This window comes from Nothoprocta perdicaria, unplaced genomic scaffold (genome assembly GCF_003342845.1).
Source record: "Nothoprocta perdicaria isolate Ctin4 unplaced genomic scaffold, notPer1 scaffold_2, whole genome shotgun sequence".
Taxonomy (NCBI): Eukaryota; Metazoa; Chordata; class Aves; order Tinamiformes; family Tinamidae; genus Nothoprocta; species Nothoprocta perdicaria.
Window position 1 is genome coordinate 13,273,787 of NW_020455204.1, and position 20,447 is coordinate 13,294,233.

General features: G+C 37.0%; 1 protein-coding gene across 2 annotated transcripts in view; it reads right to left on the reverse strand.

Annotated features, from left to right (window-relative positions):
- TBC1D19 (TBC1 domain family member 19) overlaps positions 1-20,447 on the reverse strand; it is a 33,789-nt gene that overhangs the window by 1,561 nt on the left and 11,781 nt on the right. For both annotated transcript variants that reach the window (XM_026037735.1, XM_026037736.1), the window contains exons 5-20: positions 19,012-19,086; positions 17,973-18,036; positions 17,103-17,149; positions 16,108-16,218; positions 15,104-15,176; positions 14,428-14,466; positions 12,361-12,473; positions 9,100-9,174; positions 8,616-8,678; positions 5,992-6,076; positions 5,429-5,473; positions 4,160-4,192; positions 2,827-2,936; positions 1,543-1,634; positions 826-941; positions 27-97 (exon numbers count right to left, since the gene is read on the reverse strand). In XM_026037735.1, coding sequence (XP_025893520.1) covers positions 27-97; positions 826-941; positions 1,543-1,634; positions 2,827-2,936; positions 4,160-4,192; positions 5,429-5,473; positions 5,992-6,076; positions 8,616-8,678; positions 9,100-9,174; positions 12,361-12,473; positions 14,428-14,466; positions 15,104-15,176; positions 16,108-16,218; positions 17,103-17,149; positions 17,973-18,036; positions 19,012-19,086 — 1,212 coding nt within the window. The remainder of the gene's footprint in view (positions 1-26; positions 98-825; positions 942-1,542; positions 1,635-2,826; positions 2,937-4,159; positions 4,193-5,428; positions 5,474-5,991; positions 6,077-8,615; positions 8,679-9,099; positions 9,175-12,360; positions 12,474-14,427; positions 14,467-15,103; positions 15,177-16,107; positions 16,219-17,102; positions 17,150-17,972; positions 18,037-19,011; positions 19,087-20,447) is intronic.

The following is a 20,447-nucleotide window of genomic DNA, read 5'->3' on the forward strand; positions in this document are numbered from 1 at the left end:
GCCGCGTCCCGCCGCCCCGCGCTCACCTCGGCCGCCGCCAGCGACGTCACCTCCATGAGGTTCACGGCGCGGAAGGCGAACACGGCCGCCGCCAGCACTGCAAGAGGCGCCACGTTAGGCCGCGCGCCCGGCAGCCCCCGGCGCGGCCGCTCCCGCTCCCGGGAACCAGCCGGGTTCTGCCTTGCAGGACGTGAACGGGCGTCAGGGCTCCGAGCCGCTTCGCTGCCCGTCCTGACCGGCACCAACAGCAGCAGAGCCTTGTGAAAAGTCTGAGGGAAAATGTTTCTCTCCCCTAGTTTTTAATGACCTTTTAGTCACTACTCATGACTTTTTAGTCATTATCATTAGAGTTTTTAACGAGTTTTTAGTGACTAGCTTTTAAATTTGAGGGAAAAGGTGATTTTAAATCCTTTAATTTCAGCCATTAATTTGCATTTAAATAGTATTTTAATAGTACTTCAGTTCTGAACAGTATAAAACATGAAACGAGAATGTTGTTTATACTATCTAATATTGCCACATAGAATGTTTACACTGGAAGACCATCCTATATTCCGATCAGAAAGCATCTAGCATTTTTGGAATGCTATTGCAGCAAGCAATAATAATAAAAAACAAATTATCAAAAATTACTTCGCATATTTTGCATAGAGATATACATATACATATAACCTTATTTATCTCACATTTCTCTATCTCTGCTATCTGCTTTCAATATTCAAGTCCAACTACATTTTCTCCTTTGCTCAAAATACATTTTAAGCTAACTGTATCTGCCTTGCATCTTCCTGGATTTAACATCTTTGGTAAAAATAATTTCCTTACCAGCAAGAATTTCTAGGGAGTTGTATCCTAGGATTCTGTCCCACAACAGCAGGAGCTGGTCTGTAGCTAAATAGCCAGAAAACGCTCGAACCATCCACTTAAATGAAATTCGTAGCCTGCAAACAAGTGATAAACAGTAATCATTATATTTCTCTCACCATGACCGCACAGATACCTTAAAATATTCTATTAAGTGAAAATCTTTGGCTATTTTTCTGTATTGCTCTCCCAGTGGCAATAGCCATCTTCTCTTGCAGTATTAATAATCCATTTTTGGGGATAGCCTTCAGAAAGCCATTCTCCATCTCCTTTGATAAAGCTCTAGTTTCATGAACTTAGGAGGTACTCAGTACTTAGTAGTACTTAGCATTTAGTAGTACTTACTACTTAAGAGGTAAACAACTATTTGCTTAGGAGGTTAACAACATTTTTTGGGATAACGTCCATCATATCTGATGTGAATTACTGAAATTTAGCCCAATAACATAGCATTCCTCACAGAAACACAAAGAACGATTCTCCTTTCCCACACAACAGGCATGCAGGACATCTCTGCAGCTTAGCCACAGGACGTGCACTGACTTTAAGGGAAAAAATGGCACATCAGTATTTGCACTTCCAAAAAAACTCTCACATTTTAAGTTAAAATGCTTTAAAAGGGCATTTGCAGCAGAGTTGAGCTGCAGCTTGAGCAGCGAGCCAGCAGCAGGTACTTACGGCTGGGCCCCAATTTCCCGGAGGTGATAGAAGAGCTGGGGCAGATGGGTTTGCAGAAGAGTCTCAAACAGCAAGCATAAGGACACAATGCCCTAATAAAATATGAATCATATCCTGAATAGTAATAGGACTGTAACATCTCAGAAACAGCATCAGCACAACATCCACGTGTTCTTAATTGAAGCAATAAAACTACTAATGACATAATTTACAGGCCAGGTGGACAGGGCATAAGAGCAACTCTAACACCTTTAGCCACCAAAGCCTTGATCCTTCAACTACAAGCAGGTCCCTTGCAGCCCTAAGTCACTTAGGGGATTTGTATGGCAGGGTCTGAGTACCTAGTGGCTTAATACAATATACTTAATTGCAATATGACTTGAAAATACATCCATTCTGAGGAAACACATCAGTTACACCACGTATGAGCTAAAAAAGCTGAGGGTGTCAGAAATATCTGATATATATTTAGTTATCAGTTATATCTGATAACTAAAAACAAACACCAATGAGTATAACTACAAAAGAACAAGTTAACATTTAAAAAATAACCTTATATGTGTGTGCACATATATATATACACATAAAAATTACCACGAAAATGATTTCACATTCCTGTCTGATCAGCTTCCCTGCTCCTAATGACTCAAAGTATATGCCCAGTTTCATAATGCTGCATTCATAAAAGCATTTGCTTTTAAACAATCAATGTTCTTAAAATGTAATATAACTATTCTGCACTTTTTAAAGGAGAAGAAAAAATATTTACTGCTTTTCAAAAATAGATAGTAAGTGCTATTTAAGACACCTGGCTATGAGCATAACAAAAGGTATTTAAATTCTCTCTCCAGCCTCCGGTAGTGGTAAAAAGCATGTGCTGTCCCACAAAGCTACATGAGTTAAATAAAGAGGGATTAATCTGAGATTACTGAAACTATACAGCAGATTACAGTCCAATCCCTCTGCCCCAGAGCACTTAAGAGTGTACTTACACGTCACTGATTAAAATAGCATTAAGTACCCACTTAAGGGATGTCTTGAACTGAGAAGTGTATTACACAAAAGTCCACACTATTCTATAGGCAAAGAAAGACCAACAATGAGGTAGAAAACTGAACTATCCAACCTGGAGTCACTTAATATTCTTTCAAAGGTCATTTGAAATACCCTATTTAAAACCATATATTTCAGTCATATGGAAAAGCAAAACCACGTCTCTGTGTATTATCATTCCACAGCAAACAGAGGATCAAGTGAGGGGGTGTTAGCTCTCCATGAACTTACAGAGGGATGAGAAGAGATGGAATGGAGCCTGAAGAAGAAACGCACGTACATCTCACGGAACATCTGATACAGCTTGGAAGGCTCGTGGTACAGAAAACAAAGTGGGGCCACTGCGAGGATTAAAGAATTCAATTGACTCAACACAGTAGACTACTAAAAGAGCTCAATGCCTAAGTGAAGTGGGGGGAAAAAAGTCATTTGTAGCAGCACAATTAGCAAAATCATAACTAACCACGTAATTAGATGGAGATTACATATTTGTTTCTACAGTTAAATGAAGAGAATGACACATTCTAAGCAATAACTTGATGCATTTAAAGAAATGAAGCCAACTCGAGCCCACTGCCTGTGGCATTGGCCTCCTTGGGCTGAGGGCCCAGTTTTAAGGACGATGTCGCTGGGCAATGTCAAGTTGAGCAATGCAAGTTTTGGAGTCAGCTCTCTCCAACCTGCTTCCCCATTCGTAAGACAGGAATAATTATAATTTTGTTCGAAAGCAGATATTATGAAAATTGGAATGTATTTAAAAACTGCTTAGGGATGCCACAATGACCTCACATGAGAGTGACTGATTTCCAGAGAACATTTTATTTGTTCTAAGATCTGAGAAACAGGGACGTTTTATAAGTTAAGAAGGCTTCCAATACAGCTGACTGAAAACCTGAAGTGAACTACACTTATAAAGCAGCAGCAGTCCCCAAGCTTCTGTTTTTGTTGTTTTTCCCCCTGTCTCTTTCCTCCCATTTCAAGAGCTGGCTTAGCAGAAAATACCGGCACACCTGCACCCGTAGGAGAGGTGTGAGCTGTTCACACAAATGTGTGTTTACGGAGGTTTGAGAAGAAGAGAAGGGTGTTACTGGTGTTCATGTGCAGGGGATGCAGGTGCAGGTGGAGGAGCTGGCAGGGTGCGCGAGCGCAGAGGGGCCGGGGCTGTGGGCGCAGCGCCCGCAAGGGCCTCGCGAAGCCCACACGTTTTCAGGGCAGCAGCAACGAGCTGGGGGATTCCCAGACACCTCCTGCCTTGGCAGCGCTGCTGGAGGCCGCGAGCTGCTCTGCGGGGTCCCTGGGACCGCACGTGAGCGCGGGGGGCTCTGGGGCCTCCCGTCCTCCCCTGCCAGCCTCCCTGCCCCGCTCACCGGGACAGGGATTATAAACACAAAGTAAACACAAACAGGCTGCAATTCTTAGAATCATCCACAGCAATCTTAACAGAGCAAGAAAGAGCACACAAAAGTTTAAAGGTTGCAAAGAAGTATATGTAGTTTTAAACTGAAACATGAAAAAAAGAAATCCTGAGTTATTACTTCAAAGTTTATATTTAAGTCACACTTACCATACATGGAAAAGCCATGGAAAGGAATTACACCTACAAAACAAAAAGATTTCTGTAATTCTGTGTGAGATTTCTTCATTCTTTTTATTCTCTCACATTTCTGTTTAGCCATGCAAAGTGTATGTTTTTCGCCCAGTTTCTAGATTGCATTCTGCACACCACAGGTGTAAAACGTTTCCTGTGTGAAGGCACCTGCGGTCTCAGGTCCTGCTCCTGCAAATATTTAAGTACAGGACCCGTATCGCCTGCTGCGATACGACTGTGTTTGAGCACATGCTGTGGCTCCCGAGGAGCCCAGCCCCGCGCCGCCGCGGCAGCGTAAGCCTCGCTGAAACCAGAACCTCATTCAGATAAAGGACAAGCAGAAAATGTCATGGGCTCACAAGGAGGGCGCAGGAAAAAAAGGAGGCCAAGAGCTCTGGTAAGTCACGAAGTGCTCACATAAAGCATTTGGAGGACTTGGCAGCTGGGCCACGGCAGTTCTCTCCTTTTCCAAAGGATATGAACTCCCATTCATTAATTTTTCTGGAGGACAGACCAGGGGGAGCTGTTCTGGCAAAAGGTCAGGGGGAAAATGCTTCCTCATTGCCACGCTGCGGGAGAAGCTGCAGAGGCAGGAATGGGAGCCGGGGAGCGAGCGCACGTGCGATGACTGACCCTGCTAGAAAGGCAGGAGCGGGAGGCAAGGGTAGAGATTTTGCTCCTTTCAAGAGCAAAAGGTTTGAACTTGCAGCGCAGCACGAGAGCAGGGCAGGATCGAGTGCACAGGGGTGGCCAAGGTCGAAATAAAAACCAAGAGAATTTTAGCAACTGAAGCAGCACCAAGGGCATTGGCATTAACTTAAATACATTTAGTTATGTTAGAATTTAGAAAGGAACGCAAATGCCAGAAGGAAAAGAGAAGCAGGTTGTAAAACACTGAAACAGGTCAGACGGTTTCAACACGTATCGTTCCTATCCCTTAAGTGACGATATACAAGCAGAATATAAGCTGCTGCACCAGAAGTTGTTTCCCCTCTCCTTCCCACACACACCGACAGACTCCATATGTAGCTATTGACACCAGCCTGACGTGGTTTTGGAGCAGAAAAAACAACCTAAAGCAAAAGCCCAGTTTACTACCTTAAATTAACAAATTTGGCAGAAAAACAGTGAAATATCATCTGTAATAGGAAAAGAAGTCAGTGGGTATATGTGGGGAAAATAAATAAATTGAAACCCTGCATTTTTCCAATCTACCACTAGAGGAGGCAATAGTGTAATTCTTACCATTTGGTGGATAAAAAACAGCATATTCTTCTACTCCAAGTTTTCCTGTGAATCATCAACCCACAAATAAAATAGAATTAAACTGTTTAACGGCTTGAAGATATAAATTAAAAATATAAAATTTGAGTGTCAATTATAAAAACTATAGCTAGTGACATTCCTGACATTTAATGTAGTCTAAAACCATGGAGGTGACACGGTAAGACAGATACAACATTAAAATGCAGTATAAAAATGGGCGGATGATTATCCATGATGTTCCATATTGCTGTCAATATTACGCCATATTGTCAAGGGTCTGGTTTTGATTTATTTGGGAAAAAAATAAAAATAAAACAAAAAAGAGACATAGAAAACTGCAGAAAAAGAACATCATGGTAACCTGATCTTCACGCAATCTGCGAGGACAGTCTGTGCACAAGGCAGTTGAATACACCACTTTGTTAACTCCTGTTATTTTGTGTATCTTACCACGTGTAATGAACATAAAGGAAATTCATATACCAGTTATAGCAGCCAGCAATGGAAATCCTTACACTCTTTTTCAGAACAACCTCCTTTACCTCGTATGTATGATTTAGGTGGGGTGGCACTGCTGTAGGCGAAGTGCTCCAGCACGGAGGTGTCTCGGGAAAAGCAGAGCAACACCTGTAGGGCACAGCACACAAGGCCCAGCTGACTTACTGCATTCATAAAACAGCGTGTGATTCATAAAACAGACACTAGCACCTGGCTTTACTGGCACCTATTAGGGGCTAACAGCTCCTGAACTTAATTTATTGCCCCCATTTCAAATTTCTGAACTGGCTGCTTTTATTTTCATGTTCATTCGTTGTCAGGACCATATCCGTGTTCTCCAACCCTCCTCTTCACCTCTGCATGTGAATTTACATGCAACTGCTATTTAGACTGCTCATTTTCCTATTCATTCCCTATGGCTGATGGAAAACATGGCAAATGAGTAGCCAAATGAAGAAGGATCATTCTAGTATGTGTGCAGGCCTAAAATCTGGCCCTTGCATTCTCACTCATTCCCAGAGGCCTTACAAAGTGCTTGCACTACATTTAGTTCTTTCAAAAATAATAGATTAGTACATTCATCCTGCAATCGTAAGGTCTGAGATGCATTTTGCATTTTGCAACAATCTGGTATAATGTAATATAGATCTGTTTACTTCTATAAAGGAACGATCTTGTATTCACAGCAATTCTGTATAAAATTAAATACTAAAAGCATTCCTATAAAAACAAAAATAATGTAGTCCTTCATACAGCTGTACTAGACTACATATATGATGGTTATAATTACGTTTTATGGCTGGAATAGTCTCATGTTTTCAGGCAATGAAAGCCTGCGCTGTCAGGACCGCACACAAGGGGGCAAAAATAAGGCAGTAAGAAAACCTGCTGTTGCCTCTGCATAACTGCTCCGCTCTTGCACAAGGCTTTTAGCAATGCCCAAGGTGTACATTGTTGAAGGGTTTTAAACGTTGTTTCACTACTTATTTTCTTGTTAATTAAAAGAATGATATCCTTCAAATAATCATTGCAAATGTCGCTCGGATGTCCGTATTTGTGATGGAAACATTAGAGAAAAATTGTGATATGTGAACACTCCTAGTTCATTTTTTTTTGAAAACAGATCACATGTTGAGACGCTATCTTTTTTTAACGGAAATCTTAAAGCCACTTCTTAGATACAAACATATTTTAAAAAATAAATAGTCTCTTATCTTGAACAGTTTAAGGTAAATATTTTCTTTACGAAAGGCAATCATTTTCACAACTGCCAAAATATAAGTGACAATAACAAGACACAGGCAAATGTAATACTCTGCATCTGTCTCTTACCTCATTTACTCTTACCAACATATACTAATTTAAAATGGACATAAATTATTTTCTCTCATAGAGGAAAGAATGTAACTGTAATACATGAGGTTTTTTTTTTTGTTTTTTTTTTCTTTCTTTCTTCTTTTTTAAGGATACTGCATCCAGTACTGGTGTCTGCAAGTCTTTACTTTAAGTTAAAACTAGGTATCTCTGTAAGAGGCAGACTGCAGCTGAAACGTAAGTTATGACTATATGTAAAAACCATTGCGTGGGGCTCTTTGCATGCATTCGTTCTGCAGGATGTTAGATAAAAGTATTTGCAATGATGTTATATAAGCTCGTCAACTCTTTTCCTTATTTGCAAAAAGGATAATGCTAAAGAAAATCATACAAACCCCTTTTTAAATACACAAATATTTGACAAACTGTTGGATAACAGGAAAAATCAGAAAGAAAAACAATGCATAAAAGGAATGATTTTAAGGGGGAGGCGGAGATTCAAAATTTCCCCCAAATAAATGTGCTTTTGTTTATTTATTTTTTGCTTATTTATCCTGTAGATTACTGGCAAGAAAGTTTCACAAAACTCTAAAACCAGCAAACAAAAAACCCTATTCTGGTTACATGTGAATAATGAAATTGAAAGGACTGTGAAAACAGTAAGTTTGCTGCATGACATTAAAGTTGACACTGCAATCAACTACACATTAGGGAATTCATAAATGTAATCTCCGTCTCTTTAACGAAATCTAATGGGCAGCAAACAAGATAATTCTGTATAAATTGGTTGGTTTGCCTGTTGCCAAAAGCAGGTTCAGAATGCAGAGAATGCTGAAAATAACCATACATACCCTTAGCAGAATCAGAATTAATGCTTTCAGTTTAAATACATGTCAATACCTTTTACATTATTCTAGTAGATGACTGCCAAGCAATATTCCTATCTTTAATCTGGAACATGAATATGTTTTTCAAGTCTTACTTTCACTGTATATCACAGCTTCTGTCAGTATTTTACTACTGTAAAACTGAGAGAGGAAGAATGCAGCTGGTTTCATGTTTTCTGGCTCACTACACTGAAGAAGACTTAGCAGAGGAAACCTCAAAGCAGGAGTGCTAGAAACTCACCTTGCTTCACCTCTCTGAAGATTTAATTCATGCTCAGAAGGAAAAAAGACATTTCTAATGCAGCAAACATTGATGCACCTCTCAAGAGTCCCACTCTACTCATGTGTCCACACATGAAATACAAAGGTGGCCCTCACTCTAAAGATTGTGTTATCCCAGAGAAATGTATTTCCTAGCTTTTCTATAGAAAAGTTTTTTAAGGAAAAATGTCTAACCGAGTACATACCTGATATAAATAATCCTCAAATACAAAATAGTAATCATCATTGCTTGCTGTAAGCTTGACATCCTGAAATTAAAAATAAAAAAGGTACAGCTAAAATAGTTGGAAGCTGAAAGCCATCTCTTCAGACTCTCACGGATTAGAAAATCTTTGGACCCCAATGTCTTCTTCCTTCCAAAGGAAGCTATTCCTTCTGGAGACCCATTTCCTTACGACTTCACAGTTCAGTTCAAACAAATGTCTTGCACTAAAGCTAGGGTTCAGTCCTACAGAAATGGTCTTCTGAGGATTCTGCACAAGGACTGAATTTACAATAGTCCTTAGTTCAATAGTCAACAGTCTGATTATTCCTACAGACCTTAGAAACCAAGTACATAACATTTTCTTCATTAAATATACAAATACACCCACATATACATACCCACAAAGATAAACATTGTTGCAACGAGTACATAATCATTTAATCACTGTTTAATGAGTTACTTACTTTATAAATCAGGCTGTCCACTAAAAGGTTGTGCTGAATCACATTTGATTTAAGCTGTTCATAATACAGGATATCCTAAAATGAAAAATACTATTATTTTCAGCGTAAGAAAAAAAAAAAGTTAAATTACACCTGAGTTACTAGTTTTTCCCAGTTATTCAAATTGGGGATGTAAAGTGCTAATAAAAGTCATGAGAAACTACAAAAAGGCATTCAACTGAAACGCCTATGGCATATTTGATGTAGCACCACATCACTGTTTATTCAAATTTAATCTGTAAGGAATGAGGCAGATATTTCAGTCTTCATAAAATGACAGAGCTTTCTGTTTATTCATATTTTAGAAAATTAGTAATTGAGGTAGTTAATTCAAACAAAAGATTTGAATTCTCTCTTTTCAATGTTCAAAATCTTTTTTTTTTTTTTTTTTTTTTGGATACCTTCTGCTTTTACATATTTCTTCATGAATACATTTGGTCACAACTTCCAGCATTATTGAATTGTTGTCAGAATTTACAATCTAATCTAGTATGAATCTCTAGACAGTTATCCAGATAGTTTAGTTAAACACTAAAGTGATAAAAATATCAAAGACCACACAGAAGTCAGACAGCTTTCTAAAACTTCAACTACTTTTGAATGTCTACAGAACATGCACTAGGCTGAATCAGTGGGAAAGCAAGAGAAACACACATTTCTCTGCTTTTATTATATCCCCTTCTTCTTAGAAAGAGCTTTCAGGGGAAAAAAAATTAAATGTCATGCTGCCATCCCACAATCCCTAAATCCCCAAACAGCTCTCTGCTATTGTGTCTACAAATGAATACCACAGTCTCAAATTGTTTTAGATGGATTTGGAATGATTTATAAATTAAACCAGCAATCCCAAAGGTCTTTCCCACTTCATGGAACTATTTTGACTTCAATGGTCTCTACAAACACCACAAAACAGCTTGTGTGTCACAGGATTTAGATAGTATTTGCTGCTGAAGAGGCAAGTCTGTAGGAAGGATTTAAAGAGCAAATGGAAGGAAGACGAAATTTGGAGAGAGCATTATAATGGGAGAGAACAGAGAAAAAAAGTAGGAAAAAAGCTAGGAGACATTCTAACTGTTGTTTGCATCATTCTGGTACTGAAGTGTGGCAATTAATATACAGTCACAAACCTATTAGAATTAATACAATTTTACACTGTTAATTTGAAATAAGGACAAATACCATATTGTTTAAGTACAGATACACACCATATTTTCTTTTTCTTTCTTAAAAAAAAAGGTGGCATAAACAACACAGTGTGTGAATGCAATCAAGATCTGTGAAGCTTAATTAATTTGTGATCATATCTCAATCTGAGTTCTTCCAATGCTACATATATGCAAAAACACTGTGCACTTAAACTGCACGTTTTTGCAGTGTTTTAATTGCATTTAACCAGACTTTAAAGCCAATACCATGGTATTTTCAGGTTGCTACTATCTATCCCTTATGTTTGTGTGTTATCTGCAATTCAGCAGAAAGCCAGGCAAGTTTGCAGGCTTTGGTGACTCTGTGCACTACAGCGTTTTCATTCTTATCCTAAAAACAGTGGTGTTGGGAATTGCTGATTTTTCTCAAGAAGCCAACTGAGTTGCAGACAGCTTTTCAGTTGTCACTTTTAAAGACCAGTTGGTCTCAGAACCAGTGATGTTTATGAAGAGCCTAGATACCTTTTTGTTCTACAGCATATTGGAAGCTGGACTAGTTTTCATAAGAGGGACGGCACGCAGATCATCTTGTTGCTGCTTTCTAAGTAGTTTAAGGTACTCATCATTAGGTAATCACCTAATTTGTCTTCTTTTAATTAGAGGGCAAGAGGATGGCAGGGATATTGATAATTGCTTCACATCAACAAAATGGATTAAAATATTCTTTAATTTTACAGAATTTACCCCAGTAGTGACAGAAAGCAAATGAGGCAGCAGAAATCCCCAAAAATAATGACAGGAGAATAAAAGGGACAGAACTGGGATGTCCTTCTTTCTAAATGACTTCACATCCATGCTGCAAATTCTCTTCTCCCATGCTGCCTTGACACCAGCTTCTTCTTCAAAACAGTTTTAAATGCTACTAAATAATCTTTTCAAATGTGAAAAAGGGTTTCTAGTACCTAATAGTCTCCTAATCTCATTCCATTATTTTTTATTCTCTTGAAACTCTCTTGAATAGTTTGAGAGGCTGAGGGGGAAGCAAAGGAAGAAAGGGATACGAAGGGAAGCAGAAATATTTTGCTAGACAGAGTAAAGCACACTCTCAATTAATAAGCAAAAAGAAGGTTTCTTAAAATACTCCTATTTGAAGACATAATTTGTCTCCGTAAGCCCATTTTTATATATCACTGGTCCAGTGTTTTGTACTAAACATTTACCTTGCTGAATCAGCGAACAATTCAGTTACATTTTGCATAAATTAGGAGCTTATATAGATTTTCCTCTTACAGTCACTAAAATTATTATAAACAATAAGTGAAAATTAATCATTTCTACAGTCCACTGAACTTCATTAAAACCTCATTAAAATATTTATTAACTTCATATGCCTTAATTCAACTATATTATTAATGTGAATGTAAAGAATCAGGTTGATTGCAATTATCTACAAATTATGGTTCTGTCTAACCAGTGATGTCCACAGAAGAAAAACAGAAAACTGATGAAAAGAAGTAAAATGGAAGAGGTTTCAGCAAAAGAGTGTACTCCAAAATCACACATGCATTCAAACATTTTGCAATATTTTTGCTGGTTTCTTTTAACAAGGAGCTTAATAGGAAGCTATTAAAGAGGAAGCTCAATATAAATCAATTCTTAAGATATGTGTATGCATATGATAACAAGCTGGAATAGGCAGGAAAATTATAGCAACTCTTGTTAACAAAAAAAGTGAAGACAGGTTCTATTCTCTTCCCAAGTTCTATCTTGTCTCCTCCTGAAAAAGTCAGCATCATAACAGAAAATAGGAGGAACTAGTTGGAAAATAGGAGTGAGTAGCTTTGTTCTACTTCTATGTTGTTTGTGTATCTGTCTAAAAATTAGTAAAGTGCCTAAAAACTTCAGCACAGCATAGAGATTGTTTTCCATGTAAACACGTGTGTTTTTCTTGTAAAATGTCTATCAATCTCTGTGATGACTTGGTAGAGTTTTCCTGTTTTGGAGAAAGATCAGTAGAAAAGATGTGTTGCTAGGTTTGTGCTTTCACTTTATATTTTAATTTCAGCTAGCTCCTTACCTCTGGCTGATTGGAAATGTTCAGAATGAGAGCCCACAGCTCAGCTCGGAGCGCCGTTGGACATCCCTGACGAACGTACTGCTGCGCCGCAGCACTATCCTGCTCTGCTAAAACTGCAAGGAATAAAGCACATCATGGACTGAGGTAATTTAATGCTACTAAAGTCTATCAAAATAGCAAGTTAGTTAATTCTTAACTTTATATTCTTTTAAAAATGTTCTGTAAATTCATATATTTTCCACAGCCTATGCCAAATCTGCACAAAAAGAATCACTACTCTATTCTAAACCAGAAAAAAAAAAACCTCTGCAGCCAACATTTCAATTTTATCTACTTAGAAGAGCATAAAAAAACCACAGGAACTAAAGATGCTATCCTTAACAAATAACCTATTTCACTAGAATTTGATCCACTCCTTTTATTTTGTTTTTCCAAACCCATATTAGTTCATTATAGCTTTACGTGCAAATAATGCTTTGGCAAGATTGAGTTTAGGCCATGCCTGTTACACTGAGAGAATGTCAGCAAATAAGTTCAAACACTTATTTAACGATTAAAGCGTATGCATGCAGGCATCAAGAAAGCCAGAGAGAAAAATCAGTAATTGAACTCTTTGGTGGATCCTTGAAGTGCAGTTTAGCCCTACGTACCTGTAAGGGGACAGCTCAGGAACAGGACACACAACCTGGTTTACCCTGCTGTAGGCCTTAGCTAGTGGGATGCCACAATGTAGGTCTTAGTAGGTCTTAGTGCTGGATGCCACAATGTAGGTCTGAAGTAGCTCTCAGTCACAGAAACACTTCGTAGGTATTTTCTATAGATGGGCAGCAAGTGGAGCAGTACAGCCACAAAACAGTCCTGTGTTTCGTAACTATGACTAGTTTCCACTGGCACTACCTGTATGTGTATTTTTATTTTTCCCAGAATGGTCTCTCTTTTTCAGTAGGAGATTGCCACTTCTCTTTTTAAACATCAACAATCTAAATTTCTTGACCCATCACTATGGGCAAGAATTTTCCACTTTGGAGAGAACTGTCATGTTTTCCCATTCTTGGTGTACGTACTCTGGAGATTAAAGATTTTCTTTCTCCACAGACATAGAGCTGATGCTTATTATTAGCTTATTATTAGCTTATTATAAGCTAATGCTTATTATATATATATATATATTTATATTTATATAAATATATATAAAACCCAGATTATTTCATTACTTACTTAAATGTAAGGAGTTATAAGGTAAACACCTTTAGCTATGCCAGTCCAGGAAAAATGTTGTCATTGATGTTACGTGATCTACTGTACCCTTATACTTGGATCAGGATGATCCAGAAGATGAGGGATGAAGAAGAACCACAGAAATAAAAATATGGAAGAAACTCTGCCTTGTTAACACAAGAACACAAGGGATAGAGGACTTTGGGGAAGCTATTAAACCTTTTTCTTTCTTAATAGTGATGATTTAGCAGGAATCACAAGAGACAGTAAGGAATAAACATTGATGGCTTTCAAACATACTTTGTATGTTTCCACTGTGAGCAAACTTGGGCTAATGAATGATCATTTCTTTTTCCTTTCACAGATAATTTCTCAACCTGCAGGAAAAACAGGCATTTGTTTCGAAAAAGCTGTTTACAGGGACAAATCACTGAATTTTCCATGGTTACCAAGTATTGCAGCATTTATCAAGCTCTGCACATAACCATCAAAAAGAATCTGTTCTGATGCACAGGTGTAAAACCCATTACACTAATGAGAACTGTGTGTGCAGAGAAGGGAGTGCAGTCTCTTTGGATTTTAAAATGAAATTCAGCAGTGGCACAGGTTAACTCCTCATCCAGAAGTTGTGTGTCTGTGCTTCCTATTTAGTTTTTAGTCAATCATCTGTGGAACTATTTATCTGTACCTACTGGTAGATGGTAAATGCTTCCTTGTCTGTCTTGGAATAAATTACAGTGGCATTACTCACTGTTTCACTGATTGAAATACAAAAGCTACATACAGATAGAGCATTACCAAATGCTATCTTGCTTTCTTGGTTTATTACAGATGAAAACAGATCCATACCTTTTTGTCCAACACGTACATGCTCATTTTCAAAGAATTCTAGAAAATAAATAGAAATTAAATGCAAAAATTAAATAAGAAGAGATATATTTTATATTTTTACTATGTCACAATGCTCTGCCCATTTTTACTGCTGGTGTTACTAAAAATTAATTTACATCAGCATTCTATTATCCATTTTTATAGTTTTTAAGACCTCTTTCTACAGGAATAACGGCTGCATACAAGAAAAAAACAACAGTAGTTAGACACTATTTATGAGAATGAATATTAGTATATGTGCATTCTTTTTTAAAGACAGTCATTAAAAAAATGTTGGATATATGCCAATCTGTGACAGCAGTGTCATACTGATGATTTAACATATATTGATATTTTATGCATTTCTGAACACAGTCAATTTTTTCCTCCAGATTTGATCCTGAAATATATAAACACCTGAAGTGAATATAATTACAACCTAACTTGGCAATTTTTAGTCTTCAAAATCAGCTCTTCATGTTTGCTGAATTATCTAGAATTAGCGATATTCCATCAAGACAATCACTGTTGTCACAGCTACAGAATAAGTATTTATGGTTAATTACGTAAAAAAATACACAAATTATTTGATAACTGCACAGTATTGTACTCATAAGTGTTCTATTTAAATGAGTGAAGTACAGCATTAGCTAACCAGGAGGCACTTGTGCTGAATCATCAATACCCAGCTGTCCTATATTTAAGCCTAGCTCACTGAAGTCTTCTTTCTGAAAAGAAACAAACATAAAAAGCAAGTACTTTTTTTTATATATTCTTTAAGACACTAGATATTTCTTCTGAGAGAGAGTTAATGCAAATATTTTTAAAACAAACATACTTATTTTAAATGTATGTATGGGAAATTTGAGCTCAGGTATTTAAAAACGGAAAAAGAATATTACACCAATCCTTATTCTAGTTTCAGTTATAAGCCTCAAATTTCAAGTCAGTTATGGACTAAACCTCGTTTAAATAAACTGATAAATAAAAGATCAGGTCACACCTAGTATTTGATGCTGTTTTCCAACCCGAATGCAAGTTGTCCCACTAACATAAAGTTCTCCAGAACTTTTATCACTTTAAACTCTCCTGTTCTTCAGTGCTAATACTGCTACCCAAACGTTTCCTCTCATTTACAGCCAACTGTGACGGATTTCAAGGGAAAACAAAAACTCATTGTCAACTTATTCATTTTGTGAAATGTGTAACAAAACAGTAGAACTAATTGCCACGAAGTATAACTGAAAGAGCTCTGTAAGATTAAAAAGATTTTATATACAGAAATCTGTATTTCACAAACATGAATCACATATTTACAGTTGTTTCACAGAAAACACAGTAAGTGAAGAAAATGTGCAGCAGGTTTTTTTTCAGAAATTGACAGTGATCTGGGTAGCATAAAACAAAAACTCCGCTCTTTGTGGATAATTTACTGTTTATGTATGTTTTATTTTTCAATACAAATATCTTTTTTAAAGTCTTTGTTTTCTCTGTATTTTAACTGCTGATCCCCTATATGTTCATATTGATTTTGATTTTCAAAAGGAGAAACTTAGCTCCATATGAATATACTTTACTAAACTACTCTGGTTAGTATCTTATTAATCAGGCAGGCAAAACAATTATTTTAGAAAACTCTTGTAAGAAAGAATTACTTACCAATTCTGGAATATCTTTGACTTTTAGAGGAACTTGAATTAGCCCCAGATGATTCCTGAAACTTGGTTGTTCTCCATTTTCATAATTTGGGTTTCGAAGATTCATCAGTACCTTCAGAACAGTAGCTCTGTCATTCTTTGCACATATTCAGAAATTTACATTTATAACTGCTCTTAATATCACCTGTATCACAAACTCCATGTTAGGCATAAAACCGTCTCCTGCAACCATCATACACAGGTCCAAATTTTACGTAAATATTTTCAAAGCAAAAACAGAGCCAGATTTTCAGGAAGCAAACACATTCTACTTTGAAAAGCAAGCCCACATTAGGACCTTTAAACGCATGTGTAATTTTTGATACGTAAGATTCAGTTCTGTCTACACTGAAACAGCTTGACTAAAACTAGCTTCTGAACACCAAGACTGTATTTCTGATGGCTACAAATTCTGGCATATTCTTCAGTATCACTTTCTGAATTTTTTTTTTTATCCCTTTTCTTATATTGGCAATCCTCTGTAGCATTCAGTCAAACTGCTATGTAATTTGCTACTAATATAATTTCTTTCCAAATAGCATTGCCCCAGAACATCTTCCTTCATATAAGGAGAAATAATAATAAAATAAAACCCAAAAACTAAGAATAAAATTTAAGAGAAAAAGAATCAGAGCTTTAAGACACATAACTGAGATATATAAAAGGTTGTTTCAGGGCTCTAGAAATGCTCATAGTTTTGTCATTGTGAAAATATACATAGGAACAATCTCTTAAAAAATAAAAATTCAAAGATACTGGAAGTCCTTTGTAGCACAGCTTTCTATGATATCATTCCCTGTGCAAGGATCCCGTCACATCACTCTGGCTTTTTTAGGCCAATAGGAATTTGTACTGCTAACCAACCTGCCTAAGACTTACCAATTACTCTTTCCACTTCACCTAAATGACTCTAATGGATCAAGTCAATGTTTGGATCATTGCCTCATGAATACTTACCTCAAGAAAATCTTTAGGTGCATAAACAGGCCGGAAGAGACTTAGATCTGAAACAAGATTTCAACAATGCTAAGTTAAAACTAAAATAGACGAAAACCAGGCAACTTGATTGTGTCTGTGACAGCATTTATTAATCTCAATAATATATTACTGCAAAGACTAAAATATCATTGCCGATACCACAAATACAACCAGCACGCATTCTCCAAAGTTATGTTACTGTTGGTCAGTGCCTCAGTTCTCTAAAATACACGTATTTAACTGAGCAGAAGGTGTGACAAAGACTGCTTTTTAACATGGTATACTGTTTGTTAGATTAAACATACTACAGTCAAATAAAAATGGGGAATAGTCATAGACAGTCCATAACATATATTAGATCTCTCTTAGGTGGTACTGAATGGGATACAAATTGTTACCTTTGCAAAATCATTTCTCTTGATTAACTTGGATATTACCCAATTTTGGTTATTCTGCTCTCCCAAAGGGTAATATGACTATTCTTGCATTATTTTTATCTTTTGCTAACAAAATGACTGAGCAAAACTATCTATAGTGATGAAGTTTTTTTTTTTTTCCATTTATTCTAACTCCATAAAAATAGGAGCACTGTACCAGCTGCATAGATCACTGAAGCACTGGAACGATCAGACCATAATCTCCCAGGGAAGAATCAGTTAGAACAACAGCTTGAAAATAAAGCGACAAATGAAGCAGATATTTACTTATGCACAATGAACCTCCCAAAAAAAGAAAGACAGAAATAGGTTTTCCATAAATTCATTGTGTCCATTTTCCCTAATATCTAAGATGTACATGTTGATGTTGTTTCTCTGTGTATAAAATGCACATAAGTTTAGTTAATCTTACCAGGCTCATCAGTTCCCATTTCATTCCATTTATTAAGCAGCTCTTTCTGTTCACTCGCAGGCCGCTGAAAGGCACAAGAAAGCTCTTCAATGTTAACTGAACAGGTCAAAACATGCTGTTTCAGACACATAAATAAAGATAATAAAATAAAATAAAAATAAAAGCATTTTTAAGAGAGATTGTACTAGCAATGCAAACCTATTTTGCTTACAAATTATCCCTAGTCTGAAAATATATTTTTTCTAAGCATATAAGGGATGTAGTCCAAGGAGAAGAAAAAAAAAAAAACAAAAGCCATTAACTAGTTTTGCATGTTTACTAATGAAATTTTAGGCCACTTACTAGTGAGGTTCATACTACTGAGGCTTTAGTGATTACTCCCTATAGCTGTTAGATTTTGTCACCAGATTCATCTTTTGAGGCACAGTTAAGAAAGGCAAACACACATAAGAAACCCCAAAACCCCATGTAATAAATCATGCTGGTTATTAGAGACATACACCAGCAGAACTGTAAAGAACAAAACATTATGCAATTCTGAGATCTTCATAATTAAACAACCTCTAAATGAATGAATAAACCATCATGGAAGGAATGCTAAAATATTCTGTGTTGATGTACCAATACTGCCCTGTCCTAAAGTGCCAGTTCAGCTGTTGCCTTCTCCAGCAAAGTACAACTATATTATCCACAGGCTGTGCAGTTATAGGTTATATAGTTCACCCTGCACAGAAAAATGCTCTAGAGAAAGCAATGAATGTTGCAAATTAAGATAGCAAGCAGCTCTCCAACCTGCTGCTCCCTAGAGAGGACAATTACTGCAAGAGAAGATGAAGATCAACCTACACACTTCATCTTCTCCGGAGTTCAATGGGTGCATATGCTGTCACTCTCTCTGGAAATTATTCTGTACTGAAATGAGTTGGATAACAATCTTGCAGCTCTCAATAACCATGCGCAAAATGAACATACAGTATGCAAAAACAAGCTTCATTTCCAAAAATGTCCTTTTGGCAAGAGAAAGCTATTAATACATTACCTTCTGTGCTAATGGGATATTGAGTTCTGTGCACATGCTATTAAGGCTTTTTAGAATTCGCTTCTCCCAACTTCCCTGAAATATTAAAAAAAAAAAAAAAAAAAAAAAAAAAAAGGAATATAAGCAGCTTTTCAAAGTCATCTGGTAAGAAAGAATAACAATGTCAATGCCTGCTATCAGCAAAATGATGAAGAAAATGCTTACATGGTTATTAAAATGTACTTAATAATAAAATGGAACATTTTTCTATACCACCGTCAAGATCCATCACAACACAGTTGCAGAGCGGTTCATGTGTCTGATCTCTAAAGAGCTTCCATTTCACAGCCATTACTGTTTAATGCTCAAGCTCCCTTGCATATCAGCATCCAGATTTTTTTTCAGAGGAAAAAAAATCTTTTTTTTTTCCAAAGAATTTATAAGTAGCAAGATGGGCAATGAATTATAGAGGATAAGTAATAAGCCAAGTAATGACTTTAAAGAATATCTCCTCCATTTTAAGTCTTTCTGCTCAAAAGACATTCTAGACGGTACTGATTTTCAAAGAAACTCAGGAATTACATAATGTTCAAAATTAGTTCTTCTAAAACAGTATTCAGAAGACAGTTCTCTCATCAAAGAGAAAAACAGATGCAGGAAATACCTTAATAGAAAGAGAAAAGCTTAACGAAATAGATGTGACTATTGAATTAGACTTCAAGTATTCTATACAGTGCCTGATCTAGGAACAATTCCTCTGAAGTTAATACGAACTGATATTACTCAGTTTACTAAAAATTTTGCTCCTGTGATTACAGCAGCACTGATGAGATTTATATGTGATTTAATTTTCTCTGGATGATGAGTCAAGCCTCAACCAGATGAATGCAAAGGCTCCAGTTAATTTCATTTAGCTCTGTTCTATTTATTACTTGCTATTTGCTCTAGCCACAAATTCTGCAATAGTTAGCTGTTGTCTAACTAGATGTTCTTAAAGTTTAATGCTTTATCTGAAAGAGTCTGCAGTTTAATAGACAAGAAGCAAATGAAAGGAAGGGCAAATGTTCAAATGGAATGGAAGGGAGGGGAAGGGAGGGGAAGGGAGGGGAAGGGAGGGGAAGGGAGGGGAAGGGAAGAGCTACAGAAGAAGCCCAGAGGAAGAGGACGGGAGTTCAGCAAGACTCCCATCTCACTCGAGCGACGGAGGCTCTCACTCCCTGGCAAGACTGACACCTGCCAGGCCAGGCATGTTAATCCTGGGCACTGTGCTGCTGCAGAGCTCTCCCACATCTCCAACCACTTTTGCAGTGAGGTCAAGGAGTAAAACAGTTAGAGGCTTGCCTTTTTCTTTTTCTTTTTTTTTTTTCTTCTCTCATCTCATAAAAATACAGATAAGGAGAAAGTCAACATTGAAATCTAATCAATTGTAGAAATGTTCCAATTCACACCAAGCTCTG